Source organism: Bos indicus, chromosome 10, assembly GCF_029378745.1.
Source record: "Bos indicus isolate NIAB-ARS_2022 breed Sahiwal x Tharparkar chromosome 10, NIAB-ARS_B.indTharparkar_mat_pri_1.0, whole genome shotgun sequence".
NCBI classification, from domain to species: domain Eukaryota; kingdom Metazoa; phylum Chordata; class Mammalia; order Artiodactyla; family Bovidae; genus Bos; species Bos indicus.
Window position 1 is genome coordinate 13,358,217 of NC_091769.1, and position 21,670 is coordinate 13,379,886.

General features: G+C 42.7%; 3 protein-coding genes and 4 non-coding genes across 19 annotated transcripts in view; 1 reads left to right on the forward strand and 6 right to left on the reverse strand.

Moving 5' to 3' along the window:
- The window catches only part of SNAPC5 (small nuclear RNA activating complex polypeptide 5), a 43,460-nt gene extending 38,871 nt beyond the window's left edge, over positions 1-4,589 (reverse strand). For 6 of the 9 annotated variants that reach the window (XR_011568730.1, XR_002181523.2, XM_070796937.1 and 3 more), the window contains exons 1-3: positions 4,434-4,589; positions 3,147-3,236; positions 2,240-2,376 (exon numbers count right to left, since the gene is read on the reverse strand). Coding sequence is in view for 7 of the 9 variants with exons in the window: in XM_070796937.1 (XP_070653038.1) it covers positions 2,257-2,376; positions 3,147-3,236; positions 4,434-4,523 (300 nt within the window). In the remaining 2 variants the exon portion in view is untranslated. Of the gene's footprint in view, positions 1-1,200; positions 2,377-3,146; positions 3,237-4,433 lie in introns of those variants that run through there. The other 3 variants (XM_070796939.1, XM_019968163.2, XM_019968158.2) reach the window with 3 other exon arrangements.
- Positions 4,590-5,849: 1,260 nt separating this feature from the next.
- RPL4 (ribosomal protein L4) lies at positions 5,850-10,561 on the reverse strand. Its single transcript, XM_019968172.2, has 10 exons — positions 10,466-10,561; positions 8,925-9,096; positions 8,625-8,731; positions 8,159-8,297; positions 7,694-7,818; positions 7,296-7,425; positions 6,884-7,040; positions 6,488-6,571; positions 6,257-6,377; positions 5,850-6,174 (listed from the first exon to the last, which is right to left on the reverse strand). Exons 1-10 carry the CDS (start codon positions 10,466-10,468, stop codon positions 5,944-5,946), a joined length of 1,269 nt encoding a protein of 422 aa, XP_019823731.1. The 5' UTR covers positions 10,469-10,561; the 3' UTR covers positions 5,850-5,943.
- On the reverse strand, positions 7,167-7,236 carry LOC139185490 (small nucleolar RNA SNORD18). Its single transcript, XR_011569073.1, has one exon. It is a non-coding gene; the product is annotated as a small nucleolar RNA SNORD18 (small nucleolar RNA).
- Positions 7,904-7,974, reverse strand: LOC139185491 (small nucleolar RNA SNORD18). The gene has a single exon (XR_011569074.1). It is a non-coding gene; the product is annotated as a small nucleolar RNA SNORD18 (small nucleolar RNA).
- LOC139185493 (small nucleolar RNA SNORD16) lies at positions 8,359-8,456 on the reverse strand. The gene has a single exon (XR_011569076.1). It is a non-coding gene; the product is annotated as a small nucleolar RNA SNORD16 (small nucleolar RNA).
- Positions 8,805-8,875, reverse strand: LOC139185492 (small nucleolar RNA SNORD18). Its single transcript, XR_011569075.1, has one exon. It is a non-coding gene; the product is annotated as a small nucleolar RNA SNORD18 (small nucleolar RNA).
- A 207-nt stretch (positions 10,562-10,768) lies between the features above and the next one.
- The window catches only part of ZWILCH (zwilch kinetochore protein), a 42,465-nt gene continuing 31,563 nt past the window's right edge, over positions 10,769-21,670 (forward strand). For 3 of the 5 annotated variants that reach the window (XM_070796940.1, XM_070796941.1, XM_070796942.1), the window contains exons 1-3: positions 10,769-11,059; positions 15,492-15,543; positions 19,507-19,602. In XM_070796940.1, the coding sequence (XP_070653041.1) occupies positions 10,902-11,059; positions 15,492-15,543; positions 19,507-19,602 (306 nt within the window). In that variant the 5' untranslated portion in view covers positions 10,769-10,901. The other 2 variants (XM_019968164.2, XM_070796943.1) reach the window with 2 other exon arrangements.

Here is a 21,670-nt window from a genome sequence, read left to right on the forward strand (position 1 = left end):
ACACCTGACACAGGTTCCTGCAGAGGAGAAGGGTGCCTGGACTGACTTCCGTGCCTGTGGGCTGGCAGTGAAACTGCAAAAAACCCACAAAGCATGTCCTAACTGGTCACCTTTCTTTCTTTGAAAAGTAACTTTTGAGATTTAGGTCATATATATGAGGCTGCCTAGTCAGCGCCTCTTCCCTCATTTGAGAGAGCAGGTGATAGAAAACCAAAATAAATAAATAAATATGTTTAAACACTTATTTCATTTTCAAATTAAAAACAGGAAATCTCCTAAGTAGGTAGTTCCATTGCAGATCTACGAGAGCCTGAGATACAGCCAGGATTTTAAATACTGGTCACTACTACAGCTACAAGGCTGCCTCAGCCAATCATTTTTCCCCCAAGAGGCTAACATCTGTTCTCTAAGTCAACAGTCTAACGCACATGTTTTCAACATACAAACATTCAGATGAGGTTTAAGAGCCACACCCTCCTCGCACCCAGGGTCTTTTCCTAACAGAGAGGATGTCACCACCTCTGAGAATGTCTCACTGAAGTGTGTAAACTAAGGAGTGGTGTGACCTGGAGTCTAAAACCTGGATGTGAACACTTTCAGGCTCCGTGTCTTTTGAGTGCTGTTTTAAATCTGTATTCACATCCAAAGGTACTTCACTTTGACAGTCAAGAAGATTTCTTCCTAGTAATTTTCACTAAGAATGATCTCATTCTCAAGAATGATGGTGCCTACATCGCTCATGCTATATTTTTAGAGCTCCCCAGGCCAAACTCCTTTTTCAAACTCCCTTACTGAGAGATATAATACTTGGATATTTTAATTTTTTGGCTATGGCTCTCGCAATCTTCCCCAGCCAGGGGCTGAACCAGGGTCTCAGCAGTGAAAGCACGGGAATCCGCATCACTGGCCCGCCAGGGAATTACCAATAGTTGGATTTTAAGTGATGCCTCATCAGCATCTCAGGAGGACACCTGAAACTGCTAGAGCACGTGTGAGTGCTCTCGGTTCACAGACACGCGAGCGAGGACCCCCAAAAAGGTGAAACACAGGCAGCCCACCGGTCATCAAGCTGGATTCATACCCAACTTTCCAACTCTTAAAAACCCATGCTTGTGTCTTCCATTAGGCCCCAAAATGGATACCTCGATGCTTTTTGTTGCAAAATGAGATTCACACTGTGTTTTCCAAGAGACATGCTCATTTAAGCTTCTGGCTACTTCATGTAAGAGTAGCTCAACATAACTTTAATGAAACATCGATTAACAAATAAGGCCATGCTCTCTCCTGGAACACTTATGTAAGAAGCTGTGCTTGAGGAGGTTGTGTTTTGTTTGGCTTTTCTATTTCTGGGCAGGGCAAATTACTTTTATAAAATCAAGCAACTACATATTTGTATATTCACTGGAAAAGGGACAATATGCAAAAATGAGTGTCAGCTTAACATATGAAGTGTCTCTCATTCTGTTAACTGTCAGTTTTGTATTACAAAATCCAATCTCCCAAGCCTCGTGATCCTTCTTCAATAGCACAATTCCTAAGTCTAGAAATGGGTTTAAACCATGCTACTGTATCGTTCACCCCAGAGGAACTGATCCTTTGGTCTGTTGTTGTCTGGAAAGCAGCAAACTGCATGACAGCTATTTATGTGTGACTTATTTCTAAGCACATTTTTACCATAATGATGTCTCAACCGAGGTGCGACGGCAGCCACCCACGGCATGTTAGCAGTCAGTTTACGACGTCACTGAGAGGTGGCAGCAGCTGTACTCTCAAGAGGCCCTCTGCCCTCCTCTTTGTCATCTCTCTCCCAGACTGTAGCCTCGCTCTGCTCACAAGGGTTCAGTGGCATGCAAACAGTGTTTAATTGGTTTTCTTAATAGAGGCATTGTTGGCTGCAAGGCTGGCTTGTATTTAAACTCTGCCCTTTTTGCAGATGCCAGACCTTCTCAATAGCATTTCAGAGGAAGTTTTTTGTTTAGAACACAATTATTTAATCTGACCAGCCTATAAACACAGCACCACCCGTACTGCTCAATGCTGAAACACTGCATCTCTGCTTTTCTATATGTCACCAACTTTTGTTAAAGCACTCTGAAACCTGAGTTATTGATGGAACTATTTTTACAACTACACATTCTCCTAAAGTTCTTGCTTCCTTTTAAAGCAGGCTATAGGGCCCATGAGAATTCTTTGAAGAGAGAAAGTCTCTGAGACTTAGAAATTAACTTGCGTGACTAACCCGGGCTCTTCTCCCCTTCAGGAATCTTCCTCCTCCTCTTCCTCCTCCTCCTCCTCTTCTTGCACATGGCTCCTTGTGCTCAACTCCAGTGCAGTTTGGTTGATTGATGCTTCATTGTCTACATGCACCAACATCTGCTTTAGTCAAGGACATTATGGATTAGTAGGAAGAACATTAGCCTGAAAAGAAGTTCTTAATGTTTTATAATAAAATCTCAATTGTATATTCAATCCCAATACTATCACTAAGAAGTGTGGCCACTTTCCTATTTCTCCAAATTCTACCCTGACCCCCTCCCCGCAACCTCCACTGCCAAAATGAGAGCACAGTAAATGCCCTAGATTTGATAGATTACCTGATTTACACACATGGTTCTTACATAAGAATTATATACTGGCTTAGATGTGCTGCTTTTAAATGGTTTTAAATGCGTAACACACAGCTGGGAGAACGTTCAAATATGGTTTATCTAGAAGATGATTTTCCTGAGGGCACTTGGTCAGAGGATATAAGGAGGACTAGAACTCTAGTTCTAGGCTTTGTGGTTGAAGCTACAGTCTATTATCAAATCCTAAGCTTACTTATTCACAGAGCAGCAGGAATTTTGACATACTCCTGCAAAGATCTTCACACTCTCCCCAGTTCACTGGAGTGACTAGAGAGAATGGACGAGTAGGAAGGTGGAAGCGATACAATAGTACAGCCAACCAAAGTGTACCCAGCTGGTAGATGTTCCCTGTTTAAGAGAGTAATATACACTAGCCAGTTAATTAAACCAGAAGGTTCTTATTAGCACTCCCCAGAGTTCTTTGGGCTTGATAAGGTAATCTACAATTTCTGATCCCTCAGCAGCCTAAGAGCAGAATGGACTGCATTCTCTCCCCAGGCCCACACGGATTAAGCTTACATCATGTGATGGTTCCGGTGCAGGCTGAGAAGGCAGCATCTCACCTTCTCTTCTAGAACTAATCATCGACTGGAGGGCCAGCTCTTCAACCTAGAAAGAGTGGAGGACACTTTCTTTACTCTGTCACCGGGCTACTGATGTGGGTGAAATGTACTGAGCATGCTCGGAGTAGGCATCAGAACTGAAAACAATGTAACCTCTGTGAAGCTCTAGAGGGAAGGGATGGGGCTCCTCAAGCCTTCTGGGCCTCTAAAGGAAACAGCATAGAAAGCTTCCTGCCTCTTTCTCCTAGGGTGAACAAGTGTTCCAGCTGAGGCGAGACTTCCACTCGCCCAGACCTAGCAGCTCAGGGGAGGAAAACACAAGCATGCCCTCATTACCCCGTAATGAGATAGCAAAGGCAGGAAGAATGGAAAATGGCAGCGTTTCCTAGCCATCGTTGGCACGCACAGATTAGACGTGTGCAGGCACTGCCTGTGTCCTGAGGGAAAGCACGCTATTTTCATAGGTCTCAGTTTACAAAGGGCCTTCATAACCCGAAAGTGCCCAGCAGGGATTAGGAGGAACATCTCACTAAACGGGGTTTCCTCCGCACAGGTCTGGGAAATGGCTCTAGTGGGTCTCAATCTAAATTCAACAAAGCAGCTGCGTCGGTAACAGATCCGGGGAGAAAAGCTACCGGGAACTATTTGGCTTGGTCAAAAAGTTCGTTCATCTTACATCTTACGTTCATCGTTCATCTGTAGCATCTTACAGAAAACCCCGAAGGAACTTTTTGGCAAACCCAGTACTGCGGTAGGGTCTCTTCTGGCAGGGCCTTGCTGTCCTCTTTTGCACAATGGAACATCCGCGAGTGGGCTGCCTTTGTGAGACCAGAGCTGTATCGAGCGACCATACGAGGTAGTAAAGAGAGGCTAGTAAATGCTGCAGGGGCTCGGGAGGGGAGGCAGGGGCCGTCTAGGCGAGCTTCGGAAGATCGCCTTTCCTCAGCGCGTGGTGCGGGCCGCCCACGTTTACGGGGCTGTAGTGGTCCGGTGGGGGTAGCAGTGTATTCGCCACACTCAGATGAATGAGCCTCAGCCTAAACCTACAGGATCAATATTCTTAGAGGGGTGGACCCATAATCTCAAATCCAGCCGCCCTCGATGCCTGTCTACGCCCCTAGGTCCGGGCGCGACGGCCAGGTGAGGAAAAGCTAATCGGCCGCAGACGCCTGGGCTCCACGTAGAGCCCGGCGGCCTGGGGCGCGGGAACAACTGAATGGAGAAATGGGGGGCGCGGGGTCACCTTGAGCCGGTTCAGCTGGTCGTGAAGAGCCGCTTTCAAGCGGAGCAGTGTCTCCTCCTCCTTGCGCAGCTCCTGCAGCCGGCTCAACATCTCGACCCTTCACGCCCGCCGGGTCGCTCGATGATGACGCCACCTCCGCGCTACCGGAAGGGGAAAAGCGGACTGGGAGGGGCTGGCGGCACGCCTCTTCCTACCGGCGCCTGCGCTCGTTTCCCCTTCGTGGACGTCAACTCCTGTATATCCAAACTTGGTTGTAGATCTAAAACCTCAAACTCCGGGGATGAGAACTCCCTAAAGGAAAGGGTGTTGGCGATGTAAAGGACCTGGGGATACAAATGGTCGGATACCGAGTATCAAGTAATTCAGCTGAACAGTGCTGTTCTTTCATCGGTGGAGGCTACTTTAGCTCCTCCAAACTTCAGTCACCAGCAAACAGGACATCAGTACAAGAGCCCTACTGAGTTGAAGGCTCAGGCAGGCAGAGATTCCTGGTTACAGGAAAGGGGTTTCCAAGTAGGACTGTGCAAATTAGAGGGCAAGAAAGTTAACTATTTTAAGCTGGATAGTGCTTTTTTATGCTAAGGAACAGAGATCCTTTTACCTATAAATTGGAGGATAGACTGCCAACAGGGCAAAACGAGATGCAAAACAAGACCCTGAGTAGGGAAGCACAGGTCACTTCCAAGGTGTTAAGACCGCGACCCGAGTTAAAAGCTTTGGAAAGACGTTTGGGTACATCCATCCTCTGCAGAAAGTATACTAAACCTGAAATACACAAGTGACTGTGGAAAAAAAAACCACTTGGCACTTTTTATACCAAAAGTGAAGTTGCTCAGTCTTGTCCAACTCTCTGCCAACCCCATGGACTGTAGACCACCAGGCTCCTCCATCCATGGAATTTTCTAGGCAAGAGTGGCTTGCCATTTCCTTCTCCAGGGGATCTTCCCAACCCAGGAATTGAACCCGGGTCTCCTGCATTGCAGGCAGATGCTTTACTGTCTGAGCCACCAGGGAATCCCTTTTTATACCAAAGGGTCCAAATATTAAAACGTTGCCAAGCATCTCTTCCACCAATTGTATCACAGAAGACTATTAACACTTCTGAAAGGAAAATCAATTTCTTATTGCTATTCTTTAAAAAATGTTCTCTGAATCTGCCCTCTTGTGGTTATGGAAAATGTCAAATCTTTATGGAACATGGCCCATTTTCCAAAGTGGTTTTGGGGGGAAGCTAAATAATTATTTTCTGTGTATTTCTGAGATAAGTCTTAAAAATGGATTTTATGCCTGAATTTACGGAACATCTCACTTCTCATTCACCTTGGATTTATACTAAACCCAAGGCTCCATTTTATACCAGACTTAAATCGAAATTATCAGTTAAAAAAACCCCACAACTCACACACCACATCCAAGTCATGTTTCTCATTGCCTCTTTGTTTAAACCTTTCTTTATTCAAAATCAGCTGTCCCAAATGATTCGGCATTTATGGAATAAACAAATTTAAGTTTACGCAGCAGCCTTCTTTTCCTCTGAGGTGGGTTTCTTTTCTGTGGGCTTCTTTTCAGCTGCTGGTTTCTTGGTCCCTGCAGCCTTTTTTCCCACCACAGGCTTCTTCAGCTTCTTATCGCCAACAGCCTTCTTTTCTTTGTTTCCCACCACAGGCTTCTTGCCCTGAACCCCTTTCTGATCTGATTTGGCTTCTAGTGCTGCTGCTGCCTTATCCATGCGGATTTTGTGCTGCAACAAATTAGGAAAAAAATCTAAGAATCAAATCTTTCTAAAAATCAACAGGTCCAGCAAAACCCGCATTATTGCTTACATTCCTGGCCTGTCGAAGAATGGTGTTCCTGCGCATGGTCTTTGCATATGGATTAAGCTTCAACATGATTCTCAGGTTTTTCAGTGGATTCTTCTTCAGGACTCTGCGATGAATCTTCTTGCTATAAAAAAGCAAATACTCTATTATTAATAGTTTATACATTATCCATATTTCTGAAATAACTGATAGTGTGAAGCTGAACAAGAACTACTGTGAATATCAAAACTTTACCGTGGTGCTCGGAGTGCTCTTTGGATTTCTGGGCTTTTCAAGATTCTGCTAAGGTCTGTATTGAGCATCTTGTGCATAGGGAGGCTGAAAGAAAAAACATTTAACAGAGGCTTAATTCCTATTTCTTAACAAAAGATTAATCATTTAAGCTCTACAGAACCCAATCAGAATTTCCACTATACTATCCCTTCCCCAGAATCTATTTCCACATATCGCATCTGTATACAAGGAGGAAATGGCAACACATTATTTAAAAAACATGCAAATCCATTTTGAACAATATCCACAGCATATATGTGGTGAAGTCCTTGCTGTCTCAAGTGCCAAGAGTAAGACACGACTTTGTGACTGAACAACAGCATAAACATCTATGTCCAGCATACAAACTATACTCACTTGTAGTTACTCTTGAGGGAGGCTGCTTTACGCCAAGTGCCATATAGCTCATCTAACTTTCGGAAAGCACTTTCAGTCCAAATGCAGAAACGTCCCACGTGACCACCAGGAGCAAGTTTCAAAATGTTCAGCTTGCTTACATTAAGCAGAGTAATTCCTTTGTAAAGGAAAAAGGAGAATCAGGGATCCTGTATTTCAGTAAGTGAAATGCAGATCATCTTTATAGCACCTAAGAAGTATTTTAATCATGAATGTAAACATCAATGGTATACTTATTCAGCCACGAATCAGAAGTTCCACAAAATCATGTGTTTCAGAAACACGGACCATGAAGTGGAATCTCATCATAATAAAAGCTGGGTAAGCTTGCATAACACAGGTAATTAAAACATGTAAGCATTACAATTATTACCAGGGATGTTTCTGAAGGCCTTGATGATACCATTGTCCTCATTATAGATGATGCAGGGTCCCCTGCGCTGGATACGGCGACGGTTTCTCATCTTGCCTTTGCCAGCTCTCATTCGCTGAGAGGCATAGACCTAACGAAGTAAAGTTTGATATTCTGATTGAGATTTGATCCCTGTATTCAATCTTCATAGTTTAAAAAACTTCAGTTTTACAGATGAGGAAATTGGAGGCACAAATGACTTGCCTAAATTTAACATAGCAATGAGCTTCCAAACTCAGGGAATATGGTTCCAGAGTCCTTGCTCTCATATCCACTAAGGTTTACTTATACTGTCTTTCAGTAACCTTTTGAAATGTAAAATCTGGCAACAAACTTGTGTGAAGAACCACAAAACCCACCTTTTTGATATCATTCCAGGCCTTAAGTTTCTTCAGAAGCAACACAGCCTCCTTGGTCTTCTTGTAGCCTTCAACTTTATCTTCCACCACCAAAGGAAGTTCAGGAACTTCCTCTATACGATGACCTGACAAAGCCAATTAACACCGACCTGGTTACCCTGCACCTTTGAAAAATTTAATCAAACCCACAAATCAAAGTGGCACATTTGCCAAATCAGAACTACCACAAAGATCATGTGTTTCAGAAACACGGACCAATGAGTGGAATCTCATCACTTCGAAAAACGTTGTAAAATTACCTCATTACATAGTATTCACTGAGTTGTTAGACTGAGGTGGTTATAACTAGCATTTAGTAGAGGGAAATGCAGTCAGACACTCTAGGATGGAGAGAATTCACACAGGCTATCAGGTTCAGATGTAAGAAAGGTTTACAGGATTCCTAGACAATAAAGTATCACAAACCTTTAGACATGACCAGCGCCGGTAAGGCTGAGGCAGCCAGTGCAGAGCAGATGGCGTATCGCTTCTGCGTCGTATTCACTCTGCGGTGCCAACGTCGCCAGGTCTTAGTTGGCGCAAACATGCGGCCCCCACGACACATCTATTTTCCCAGTTAAGAATCACATTTCTCCAAGTTTAGCAACTACAAACAGGTTGTGCCTTGCTCAGTAAAATTTTCGTCACCCTTCTGCACCAGCCTACTGACAGCAGGCAACTGTCGCTGGGAACAGAGTCGGACGCAAATTACGACATCATGGCAAGGAAGCCTGCGCTGCAGCCCACCTCCCAACAGCAAACCTGCCTGAGGAGTGTTCCATCTGGACACCAGCATCTTGAGCACAACATTTTCAAATCACTAAAATGAATAAGCCAGGTTCAGTCTGCCAAATGCCACAGCTGACAGTCTAGGTGGTGCAACAAAGGATACGTTTCCAAAAGCGCCCTGACCGGAACGGTGAGTCCCGCCACCTCGAACCCTGGGAATTCGAGCCACAGCTCTGCCGGTACCCCAAGACTCAGCACTGGTTTGATGACCTGAAATTGTTCAGAAACACAAGCTTTAGCTCCTTAACACATCATTCTGTGACTACTGTGTACAGCAGCAAACAGCATCAGAACATCCAGGGAAATCATGTTGTTCAGAAACACGGACCAATGGAGTGGGATTTCATCACTGCTATGAAGTACCCCTTAAAAAGTCAACCCAGGAAAACAGCTAAATCCATACCTGCTAATTCACTGACAGCATAGGGCTGTCTGTTGTTTTTGCGCAAGTTGGTGTGAACAAAGTTAACAATATCGGGTCGAATGGGAGCCTTGAACACAGCAGGCAAAGTGACATTTTTGCCAGAGGACTCCCCCTTTTCGGAGTACACTGATATCAGTGGACGAGCACACGCCTGAAAAAAAAATCAAAAATATTTATATTGAGAAACATCATCAAAAGCACTCAAGCACCAACCAAAGCATTAAAGGCTCATTTACAGAAAGGTCTAGAATTTGATGAGGTAGATATTGCTTAAGCCAAAAACAAAGACTAAGTTATCAACACACCATCAGGTCTATTATCAGTAAGTATTTGAAAAATACCTAAATTTCTCAAGTTCTGCCACAGAATTTCCATCATTTTCAAAGAGATTGCTTTATTATTAAACTTTCAAATCGGGCCTTAAAGAGCAAGATAATAAAAACCATAGTGCAAGGTTTGAAAATGCAGTTTAATGTCATCATCCAAACTCTCTCAGCCCATATGTGACCAGATCTACCAGGGCTCCACTTCAAACATCCATCCTTCCCTGTCATCCCATTCCAAACACATCTTCCAAAACTTACTACTAAAAAACGGCCTTGTTCTTGCTCAATTTTCTCCAGAAACTTACCCCCTGAAAATAAAAGGTCCTAAGCATGACCTACAAAACCTGCTCAACCTCGCTGCCCACAGACCACACTCTCTTCCAGATTCTCAGGCCTACACTCAGGGCCATCCCTCTCCTTCCTCAGATTTAACAAGTATTCTACCTAAACATACCCTTCCTCACCTAGCCTCCTTCAGGTGTCTCTGATCACGGCTTATAAAGTCCAATTACCGCCTCCTCTCCAATTCCCTCGACAACAGTACCATCCAACATTACAATGCATCTTGAGAACCCAATTACAAACAAAGCAGCAAAATAGTGCTGTTTCCATATTGTGTTCACTGAACTACCCAAGGCACATGGTGCTTTTACAAACGTTATTTATGCAGAAGCTACAAAACAATTAAAATCTAATGCAAGATCAGAATGCTTTCAGAGGCAATTGCTAAGATAAGCACACAATAATAAGAAATAAGTGAAATAAAACTTTTTTAAACAAAATCTCTCTTAAAACTTTCTCACTAAATAGGGTATGGAGACACAAGACCCCAAATTGACTCACCTAGCCTTAGTCTAACGCTCTGAGAATCTTCAGAGCGGAAGTCTTCAGCGGAACCCATACTTTCTAAGATCCAAGAGAAGCTAGAATCTCAAAGGTCCCTCTGGCTCCAAGAACTATCTGGGGTTCCTCCGTGTTATTCCAGACGCGCCCGGCGCCGGCCCGCACACGTTGCCTCTAAGATGGCTGCCGTAGAGCATTACTACCCACGTCCCAGCCACAAACACACGCCTTTGGTCCCCATCTCCTTCTCCTTGCTCCCCCTCCTGAAGACTTCATGCTCTGAACACCCAAGCCCATTCCTGCCAAGCCCCGAAAATAGAAGCAGGTCCACCGGAGAAGAGTTCTGCTCACCATGGCGGGGAGAGGAGAAGGCCACGCTCCTCTCAACCCGGCGGCTCCCACAGGAAAAGGAAGTGCCTAGCACTCCCACCCCATATGTAACCTTCAGCTCTTCCCCCAGCCTGCCCCGCCTCAGAACCAACTCAAGGACATAAAATATCTCTCCATCACGTTAAAACAATAAAAATAGCATATTATTTCTTCATATATGTCAAATTACGGTATTTATTGACTTCCAAAGCTAAAAAGGGCTCTTAGAACCCAGGGACTCCTTTTCGCGGAGTAATCCATGAGAGGCCGTGGCCAACTCTCGCGAGACGAGCGTCTTTTCCCCTCAACCAGTATAATTTATTTTAACTTTTTCTTACGGAAAGGGGAAACTATTGGAACCAGAGAAACCGCTCTGTGCTATAAAACAATAGTTTAACTGCAGAATGGAGCCTGTTGGATGGGGGTAAAAGTAGTCCCGGCAAGGAAGTCACGACCCCGTACGTCAGCGCCCGGCGCGCATTTCAGCTTGGCGGTTTCGGGTGTTCGGTCAAACTGGGGCGCGATGTGGTCGGGGGCTAACCGAGCTGCTGAGGAATTTTACGCTGGTCTTCTGCAGTGAGTTGTAGCCCCTAGTTTTGGCTTGGCTTTGGCCACAGCACTTCTCCCCTGGGGTATCTCGATCCCCGCCCCAAGCCTCTTGCCGCAGCCTTGGGGATTAGCGCCTTCCCACTTTCCACCGGCGCGAATTTGTAAATTGAGTCCGCTTTCCCGGGATCTGGGAGCAGCAGAGAGGCCGGTTTTCTGCCCCATTGTGAGGTCGGCCCGGTAGGCCTTCTTGCTTATAGTCTCGTATAGAAGAAAACGTGTGCTTTGTCGCCGGCGGTGGATGGTGACGAATTTTACGAGAGGTGTATTATTCAATCTGATAATGCACACACAACTTGTGATATGTTAGAGGCATCGAACAGGTTACAGGAAACTAGATGTTGATATCGTTCGCCTTGCTGGTGTGAAACGTGTTTTATAGTTTATTCAAGATAATTTTTTGAGCAACAGTTATAGCGATAACGTGATGGTGTGTCTGCTCTTCAAGACACTTGTTTTACAGTACCCTAGGACTTCGTTTTATTCGTATAGTGAAAGTGAAGTCGCTCAGTCGTGTCCGAGTCTTTGCGACCCTATGGACTGTAGCCCACCAGGCTACCCCATCCATGGAATATTCTAGGCAAGAATATTGGAATGGGTTGTCATTTCCTACTCTAGGGCATCTTCCCGACCCAGGGATCCAACCCGGCTCTCCCGAGTTGCAGGCAGACTCTACCATCTGAGCCAACAGGGAATCCTCATATAGTGAAGTACTAGTAATAAAGTGGATTCCATCCAGTTTTGTATCCGACACAAAAATCTAATCCAATAGTTCTCAAACTTGAGCGAGAATCAGAATCACCTGGCAAGTTGCCAAAACAGATTGCCAGGCCCACTTCCAGAATTTTTGATTTAGTGGGCCTGGGTGGAGTGGGATGAGATGGTTAGATAGCATCTCCGACTCAGTGGACATGAATCTGAGCAAACTCTGGGAGATGTGAAGGACAGGGAAGCCTGTGTGCTTTAGTCCATGGTGTCACAGAGATACAAGACTGAGGGACTGAACAACAGCAGGTTCTGGGTAGGGCTAAAGAGTGTCCCTTTCTAATCAGTTTCAGGTGAAGCAGATACTGCTGGCCTGACATCACACTTTGATAACCAACTGCTGTAATCGAACCCCTTTTTCTAAATATCATACTTTTTCATTATTTGTCTTCATTGCTTTTTATCCTGCTTATAAAAGTGGTAATGCTTATCAGTTTTTTCAACATTGTAGAAAGATCACTAGCTTCTTTTTTAGCATTTATTTATATTTGTTTATTTGGCTGCGCCAAATCTTAGTTGCAGCCCCTGAGATCTTCATTGCCACGTGTGGGATCTTTAGTTGCGGCTTGTGGGATCTAGTTCCCTGACCGGTTTGAAACCAGGCACCCCCTGCAGTGGGATCTGGGAGTCTTAGCCACTGGATCACCAGGGCGGTCCCTCACTAGCTTTTTCTTTTAAGGCAATGGCAACCCACTCCAGTACTTTTGCCTGGAGAATCCCATGGACAGAGGAGCCTGGTAGGCTGTAGTCCATGAGGTCACTAAGAGTGGGAGGCAACTGAGCGACTTCACTTTCACTTTTCACTTTCATGCATTGGAGGAGGAAATGGCAACCGACTCCAGTATTCTTGCCTGGAGAATCCCAGGGACGGGGGAGCCTGGTGGGCTGCCGTCTATGGGGTCGCACAGAGTCGGACACGACTGAAGCGACTTAGTAGCAGCAGCAGCAACAATATGTTGGATAGCTTTCAGTATGACAGCCTGTTGATCTGTTTTTAATGGCTCTATAATATTTCATTGTTTGGCTATTTTATGTTTATTTAACCAGTCCCTTGTTGATAAATTTTATTTAGACTCTTTGGTAATTCTTTCATAAGTGTTAGTATTTCTCTCCACTTTGAAGCATCAATTGTCTGTGTGTCTTCTCTTCAGTCTCTCATATTACTTGTGTAGCCACCTGCCTACTGGAAATTTCCAAATGAGACCTCAAACTCATTATCTGCGAAACTGAATCCATCTGTTCCCTGCAGTGTGACAGTTTCCTGAATTCTGTCTCTGAGTTAAGAGTTCCAAGTCCAAGACTGTCATTTGGTTCTATTTTCCGCCACCTCCATCCCATCTAGTCAGTCACCAGCTGCCTTTGTTTTCCCTCCATCCTGACTGCTTTGTTTACCATCATCACTTTTTTAAGTACTACAAGTTATTCAGTTATTTTCTGGCCTCCAAGTTTATCTCTCCACATCAGGAGGTCAGGGAGATTTTCTCATTTAAAATCTTGTAGTGAGCTCCTCTTAGCTTTCAGGATACAGATTAAGCCCTCTAGCAAAGTCCCTTCCTGTGTGCCACCACAGCATCCTGCATCCCCTCTTTGAGGCTCATCACCCTGTATTGCAGTTGTTGGCTGCAGTCAAGACTGTGAGCCAGGAACTATGCATTTGTTTTATATCTTAGACATTTAGTAAGAATTGTTGACTTAAAAAATGCACAACCTAGAATTACTGTTATTCAGGGGCCTTACTGAGTAGTATAGCCTGGCAATCAGCTTCAGATAGCTCTAAAGAAGTGTTCCTAAAAGGTAAGGAAGGAGCCAGAATACATAAGAGTTTTGCTGGGGGAAATAACAAACAAAAATGTAGTTGAACATCAAAAGTTGACTACTAATCCCAAGAACAGACATCTCAGGTTAATGATTATAGTGCTTTTCCACTTTGGGGAAGGTGTGGGAGTCTGGGCTCATTGAAATTACTCCTTTGGTGTGTATGTTAACTGTCTAGTCCTGAATTCTCCTCAGGGTGCACCAAGGTAGCTGCAGTGGCTGATGGCAGGCAGTATTGGTGGTGTATCAGAAAGACAGGCAACACTTTTTTGTTCACAGAGTGCCTGCCCATAAAACACATACTGGTGAAATGATTATTGAATGATGGTTGAATGATCCTTGAGTTACGCATGCATAGAGATAAACTTTTCTCAGGGACTTACCATGGTGGTCCAGTGGTTAAGAATCCACCTTGCAATGCAGGGGACATAGACTCAATCCCTGGTGGGGGAACTATGATCCCACATGTCTCTCGAGCCGCACACCTACTGAGCCCACGTACTCCAGACCCAGAGAGTCACAACTAGAGAGCCCACATGACCCAGTGAAAAATCTCATGTGACTCAACAAAGATCCTGTGTGCTGCAACTAAGACCTGATACAGCCAAATAAATAAATATAGGGGGGAAAGTCACAGCCTTGTCCAAAATGGCCACAGTGAATCAGTCACAGGCCTCATTTTTATTTTGATGAGTTACAGAGTGAATCAAATAATGGCATCCTGAAACTATTCTGTGGGTTCCTTTAGGACTCTAAAGATTCTTTTCTCTTAGAATGTAGATCAAGCTGATGTGCATTTTTAGTATCTTTATAGTTTACATGCTTTGGGATCAACTTTTTTAATATATGTAATTTTACATATTTATTTTTGGCTGTGCTGGGTCTTCGTTGCTGCTGGGGTTTTTCTCTAGATACAGTGAGCAGGACTTCTCTGGTTGCGTGCGAAGGCTTCTCGCTGTGGTGACTTCTCTTGCTGCAGAGCACAGGCTCTAGGGCGCGTGTGCTTCAGTAGTGTCAGTTCCTGGGCTCTAGAGCCCAGGTTCAATGGCTGTAGTGCATGGGCTTAGTTGTCCCAAGGCATGTGTGATCTTCCCAGATCAGAGATTGAATCCACGTCCCCTGCATTTGCAGGTGGATTCTTTACCACTGAGCCACCAGGGAAGCCCTAGGATCAACTTTCTTCAATAAAATGATAATTAGGATGTATCTTAACATTTTGTGCTTCCATTTTTAAAATGTTTTAGCGTTATCCAGTTTACTAATTTTTTGGTGTCAACTCATGAAAACAGGGAGGATAGCAATAGAAACTCAAGGCCTGGGACCCTTAAATAACTTCTCCATAATAACCCACTGATTTCAGTTATTTTTGCTTCCCAAAAGTCATGTCGTAAATTACATTTTAATAGTAATTGGTACTGTGTTTTAAAAGTTATACGAATAGAGATGGGTGACCTACTTTCCTGCTGCCTCTGAGAAGCAGTTGTACCCAGTTTGGGGCAGCTCTCTATCTTTTTTCTCTGGCTGTACTTAAGGACATGTGGGATCTTAGTTCTCCAACCAGGGATCAAACCTGTGCCCCCTGCATTGAAAGGACATAGTTTTAACCGCTGGACCGCCAGGGAAGTCCCAAGGGGCAGCTGTCTATTAATCTTTACCACATCTCTTTTCTTATTAACCTAACGCTATTTTTCTGCTTCTCTTTTCCCAACTGTGCCTTAGTGCTGTCATGAGTATTCTGAATTTTTAATTTCTCTCAATAACTCCAGAGTTTAAATGACAAAATACTGTAGCTTTATTTTTCACATGTGTTTCTGCATTTTAGGGAATTTGATGAAAATAAAAAAGGAATCCGTAAAGACCCATTCATCTATGAGGTATGAACAATTTATTTGGTTTTTAAACAAGTCAGTCATCCTAAAATTGTTTTTAAAAGTTGAGTTTATCAAAGTTAATTTACATACATTAAATTTCACCCTTTTAGAGTACAGTTCTATGAATTTTTACAAATGTATTTAGTTGTATTACCACCTCCGTAATCAAGAACATTCCTATAATCTCCAAAAAATCTCATGTTCCTTTATATTCAACCCTTTCCCCCGTTCCCTGGCAACTACTGATCTGTTTTACATCTGTTTTTTTGTGTGGCCTTTTCCGAATCTCATATAAATAAAGCCATATGGTTTATACCTTTTCTGTCTGGCTTTTCTCAATAAGTATAATGCATTTGTTTTCTGTTTTTTTTTTTTTTTCCAATGGCCATGCCACATGGCATGTGGGATCTTAGTTCCCCAACCAGGAACTGAACCTTCACCCCTTGCATTAGAAGTGCAGACTTTTAGCTGCTGGAGTCCTGAGTATAATGCATTTGTGATTTGACTGTGTTGTTGTGTGTATCAGTAGTTCATCCCTTTTTATTGTTGAGTAATAGTCCATTGTATGAATGCAGTTTGGTTATCCATTAACCATTCAGACTGGATTGTTTCTAGTTTTTAATAGTTTTGAATAAAGCTGCTATAAACATTCGTGAATTAAGCATCTAACATGCCAGTGTTCCATAGGTAAAACTTCCCATAGAACTTAATCCTCTAAAACAGTTAACAAACTAAAATAAATTATGTCTAAAAGACTAGCTGAGGATATCATTTATGACATCAGTGTCATAAATGATAGGGTTAATATCCATGTATATGAAATATATGAAAAGCTCTTAAAACCAATAAGGAATAAAGATAATCATAATAGATGAATAGGTAGAGGATAAAAATAAGTGTTGGAGAAGACTGTTGAGAGTCCCTTGGACTGCAAGGAGATCAAACCTGTTAATCCTAAAGGAAATCAGTCCTAAATATTCATTGGAAGGATTGATGTTGAAGCTGAAAGTCCAGTACTTTGGCCACATAATGCAAAGAGCCGTCTCACTGGAAAAAAACCCTGATGCTGGAAAAGACTGAGGGCAGGAGGAGAAGGCTGGGTGGCATCACTGACTCAATGGACATGAGTTTGAACAAACTCCAGGAGATAGTGAAGGACAGGGAAGCCTGGCATGCTGCAGTCCATGGGGTTGCAAAGAGTCCGTTGGACACAACTTAGTGACTGAACAACAACATTTCAATCCACAACAGTATTTGATCAAGAATGAAGTAGATATGAGGCTCCCCTGGTAGGTAGTTCAGTGGTTGAAAATCCATCTGCCAGTGTAGGGATCACGGGTTTGATTCCTGACCTGAGAAGATCATACATGCCCTGGAGCAGTTAGACCTGCAGGCCACAACTGCTGAGCCCGAGCCTCCTAGAGCCTGTGCTCTGCACTGGGAGAAGCCACTGCAGTGAGAAGCCCACGCGCAGCACTGAAGACCTAGTGCAGCCAAAAATTATTAAACCAAAAGAGTTCAGTAGATCAGAGTAACAAAGCATCCTTTGCTCTCTGTACTTGGTGTCTAAATGCTTCAATTTCCAAACTAAGAAATTAAATAGGTTCGAGTAATGAGATAATTGTCAATAATAAGCATATTAGCGGCTGTTCACCATCATTAGTGATCAAATAAATGAAATTTATAAAATAACAAGATACTATTTTTTGCTAGTTGAAATGGTAAAAAGAATGTAAATAGTGTGTTGACGTAAAATGAGAATGTGAATATGTGAATATGACATTTGAAAGGCAATTTGACAGTATCAGTGTGGTTTTCGATACTCATCTTAAGAAATTAATTAAAGGGGAAGTTCCCTGTTGGTCCAGTGGTTAAGACTCCGAGCTCCCACTGCAGGGGGCATGGGTTCATCCCTGGTTGGAGGAGCTCCACATGTTGTGGGGTGCCGAGGAGGTAGTAATTAAAGAATATTCCTTATCAGTTGTTTATTATAGCATATAATTTGAAAATGCACAAATGTTGAATAATACAGAATTAATTATGTGATGGTAGCTCCATGGTACTAGACAGCCTAAAAAAGTTTAATGGCATGGAAAGAAGTTCATGATATAAAACTGTTAGAATATTCTATTTATTTAGTAAGCAAAAATTATTGCATTATCAAAATAATATATTTCTATTTAAGTAGGTTTATTTATATGTCTGGGAAAAGATTAGGCAAAATATACACCAATAAGACTAATAATAGTAGTGACTACTCTGGCTATGTGGGTCAAGAAGCCATAGTTAGAACAAGACATGGAACAACTGACTGGTTCAGAATTGGGAAAGGGGTACATTAAGACTGTATCCTGTCACCCTGCTTGTTTAACTTCTATGCAGAGTACATCATGCGAGATGACAGGCTGGATGAAATCACAAGCTGGGATCAAGATTGCTGAGAGAAATATCAGCAACCTCAGATGTGCAGATGATACCACTCTAATGCCTGAAAACAGAGGAACTAAAGAACCTCTTGATGACAGTGAAGAGGAGAGTGGAAAAGCTGGCTTGAAGCTCAACATTCAAAAATCTAAGGGACTTCCCTAGCCGTCAGTGCTCCCAATGCATGGGAGCTGGGTTCAATCCCTGGTCAGGGAACTAGGTCCCACATGCCATAACTAAAGGTCAAAGATCCTGCATGCCACAACCAAGACCCGGCACAGCCAAAAAATAAAAAGTCTGAGATGATGTCATCCGGTCCCATCACTTCATGTTAAGTAGAAGGGGGAAAAGTGGAAGCAGTGACAGATTTTATTTTTGGGGGTTACAAAATCACCAAGGACTGTGACTGTAGCCATGAAATTAAAAGATGCTTGCTCCTTGGAAGGAAAGCTATGACAAACCTAGACGGTGTATTAAAAAGCAGACATGTCACTTTGCTGACAAAGATCCACATAGTCAAACTTACGAATTTTCCAGTAGTCATGTATGGATATGAGAGTTGGACCATAAAGAAGACTTGAGCACCAAAAAATTGATGCTTCCAAACTGTGCTGAAGAAGACTCTTGGGCTACAAGGAGATCAAGCCTCAAGAAAAAGGACCTCAACCTTGAATATTCATTGGAAAGACTGTTGCTGAAGCTAAAGTTCCAGTACTTTGGCCACCTGATGTGAAGAGCTGACTCGCTGGGAAAGATTGAAGGCAAAAGGAGAAGGGAGCAGCAGAGGATGAGATGGTTGGATAGCATCATCGACCTAGTGGACATGAATTTGAGCAAACTCTGGGAGATCATGGAGGACAGAGGAGCCTGGTGTGCTGCAGTTTGTGGGGTGGCAAAGAGTTGGGCACAACTCAGGGACTGAACAACAACTCTGGTTAGTAGAATATAGATGAGTTTTATCTGTTAGCTATCTGTTTTCAAACTTTTCTACAATAAATGTTTATTGTAATTGGAATGAAGAAATACACAGTACCTATAAAGTGAAAAAGTTCTAAATTTCATGGAACAATCAAAAAATAATGTTTAGTAAAGAGCTAATTTTATGGTTCCTAACAGTAAATCCAGGATGATTAGGGGAAGAGGATGTCAGTGTGATCCTAATCAAAAGGCCTTACAAGGCAGGGTGCTCTCTAGGTGGGCCTTGAAGCATACAGATACAAAATATAAGAGCTAGATTTTGTTGTTTTGACCACTCTAGGCTTGCAAGGATCTTAGTTCTCCAACCTGGGATTGAACCTATGCCCTCTGCAGTGAAAGCTTGGAGTCCTAACCACTGGACTTCTAGGGAATTCCCCAGCTAGATTTTCTCAACATGAAAAACAACATGGGCAAAGAAGAAATGAAATTGTATTTTTAAAACATTAGTCTTGTTCACATTCTCTTTTTCAGTTACTTGCATAGAACTGGTGTTTATGTGTTTAAATATTTGTACATATATATGTGTATCTGTAACATTGCTGGACCTTAATCTGTTTTTAATAGGCTGATATTCAAGTGCAGTTGATCAGCAAAGGCCAACCAAACCCTTTGAAAAATATTCTACATGAAAATGAAACCATATTTATTGTGGAAAAAGTGGTAAGTAGTGCTTGGGCTTTGTGGCTAATTCTTAACAGCCAGGTTTGGTTTCTGAGGGATAATCTCAAATGTACACATTTTCATGTCAGCATATTAGTGTGGATTCTAACATCTTTTAGTGATAAGTAGAGTGCTGTCCAATAGATAATGTGAACCACATATGTATTTAAAAGCTTTCTAGTAGCCTCAAAACAAAAAGGTGAAATTAAATTTCATACTGCAAAATTTACTTTTTCTTTTGTTTAGTTGTGTGAATTTTAACACACTTATACAGTCTGGTAGTCATCACCATAATCAGAACACAAAACGGCTCCATCACCCCGAAAACTCCCTTGTGCTATCCCTTTACAATCATTCCTTCTCCCTCACTGTAGCGTGGTCTTTTTAAGAGTGTCATGAATGGAATCATACAAAAGTGTATAAACTTTTGAGTCTGGCGTATCTCAGTGTAATAATGCCTTTGAGACTCATTCAAGTTGTATGGGAGAAGGCAATGGCACCCACTCCAGTACTCTTGCCTGGAAAACCCCATGGACAGAGGAGCCTGGTAGGCTGCAGTCCATGGGGTCGCTAAGAGTCGGACAAGACTGAGCGACTTCACTTTCACTTTTCACTTTCATGCATTGGAGGAGGAAATGGCAACCCACTCCAGTGTTCTTGCCTGGAGAATCCCAGGGACGGCGGGGCCTGGTGGGCTGCCGTCTATGGGATCGCGCAGAGTCGGACACGACTGAAGTGACTTAGCAGCAAGTTGTATGTGTTTAGTGGTTCTTTTAGTTGCTGATCCATCCCTGATCCAGAGAGCTAAATAAACAAGTAATATGATCATTTTTGTACAAAGTCCTATGTGAGCACAAGTTTTCTTTACTGTAAATAGCTAGGAATAGGATTGCCAGGTCTGAAATTATGTTTATAGTTTTTTTTTAATCTAATGTTAAACATTTCAATAATTAATGTAAAAATAAAAATGAGATTTTAAGCTCTTTTTTTCCATACTGCATCTTCAAAATTTGATATGGATTTAACACTTAAGTCTCAATTTGGTCTGGCCACATTTCAGGTGTTCAAAAGCTACATGTGACTGGTGGGTGGCTACTGTTAGACACAGCATAAGTCACTCTGACTCATGAATTTCTACTTTACTTTTCTCTTGTTAAATCTAACAAGAGGGACCTTCTTATTTTTTTCATCACTTTATAATTACATCCTTACACCTTTGTGTTTTAAATAGGGGAACCGTTCTGGCCGAGCAGTAGCAGTGGTTTTGGTTGAGTGCTGATAATGCTGTCATTTTACAGTTACTTTGGGGCCAGGACCCATTCTTTGGGTCTGTCGTTTCTTGAAGTAGATAGAAACAGGATACAACAGGGGAAAGTGGACATTCCTTTAGAAGGAATGCCTCTGTTTGCTTTAGGACCTGCATGCTGTCTGGATGGGGATTGGGATGCATGAACAGAGAGCACTCTGTTTTACATACTACACGAAAACTCCTTTCTGAGGAGGGGACTGCTTTATTTGTTTTGTATTAGTGATGCTTATCTATGGTGGACAGATGCTTGGAAAATAATTATAAGTGAATTATGTGGCTGAATTTAGACTTATGAGGAGAGAGAAAATGTGTGTAGAGCAAAAGCTGAAAGGTGAAAATGAGTTTCTAGGGAAAGGTAGAGGAACAGAGGAATTTGTGGAAATTGGTTGAGATACTAGTGAGAAAACAGCTTGGAGTTGTGAGGACTTACCTGGAGTTCAGTGAGGTCCTGGCATTCTTGGATGGAAAACAAGTAAAATGGCCTTCATTTCTGCAAAGGTCAATAGAGCTTACAGCATGAGTTTTAGATGGATAATACTGAAAAGTAGAATGGAAGGGAAAATGACATTTCTTGGATACTTCTAGGAACTATTTGGAAACACAGGCCTAGAAGGGAATAAAATCTAGAATCTGGCAGAAGAAATTCAAAGTTGAGGATACATCTAGGTCAGATAACTATTAAGTATTCACTGCTAGAAGACCTTAGTGGACAAGAACTTGAGTTTTGAAGTCAGACTACCTAGATTCAGGGGCTTCCTT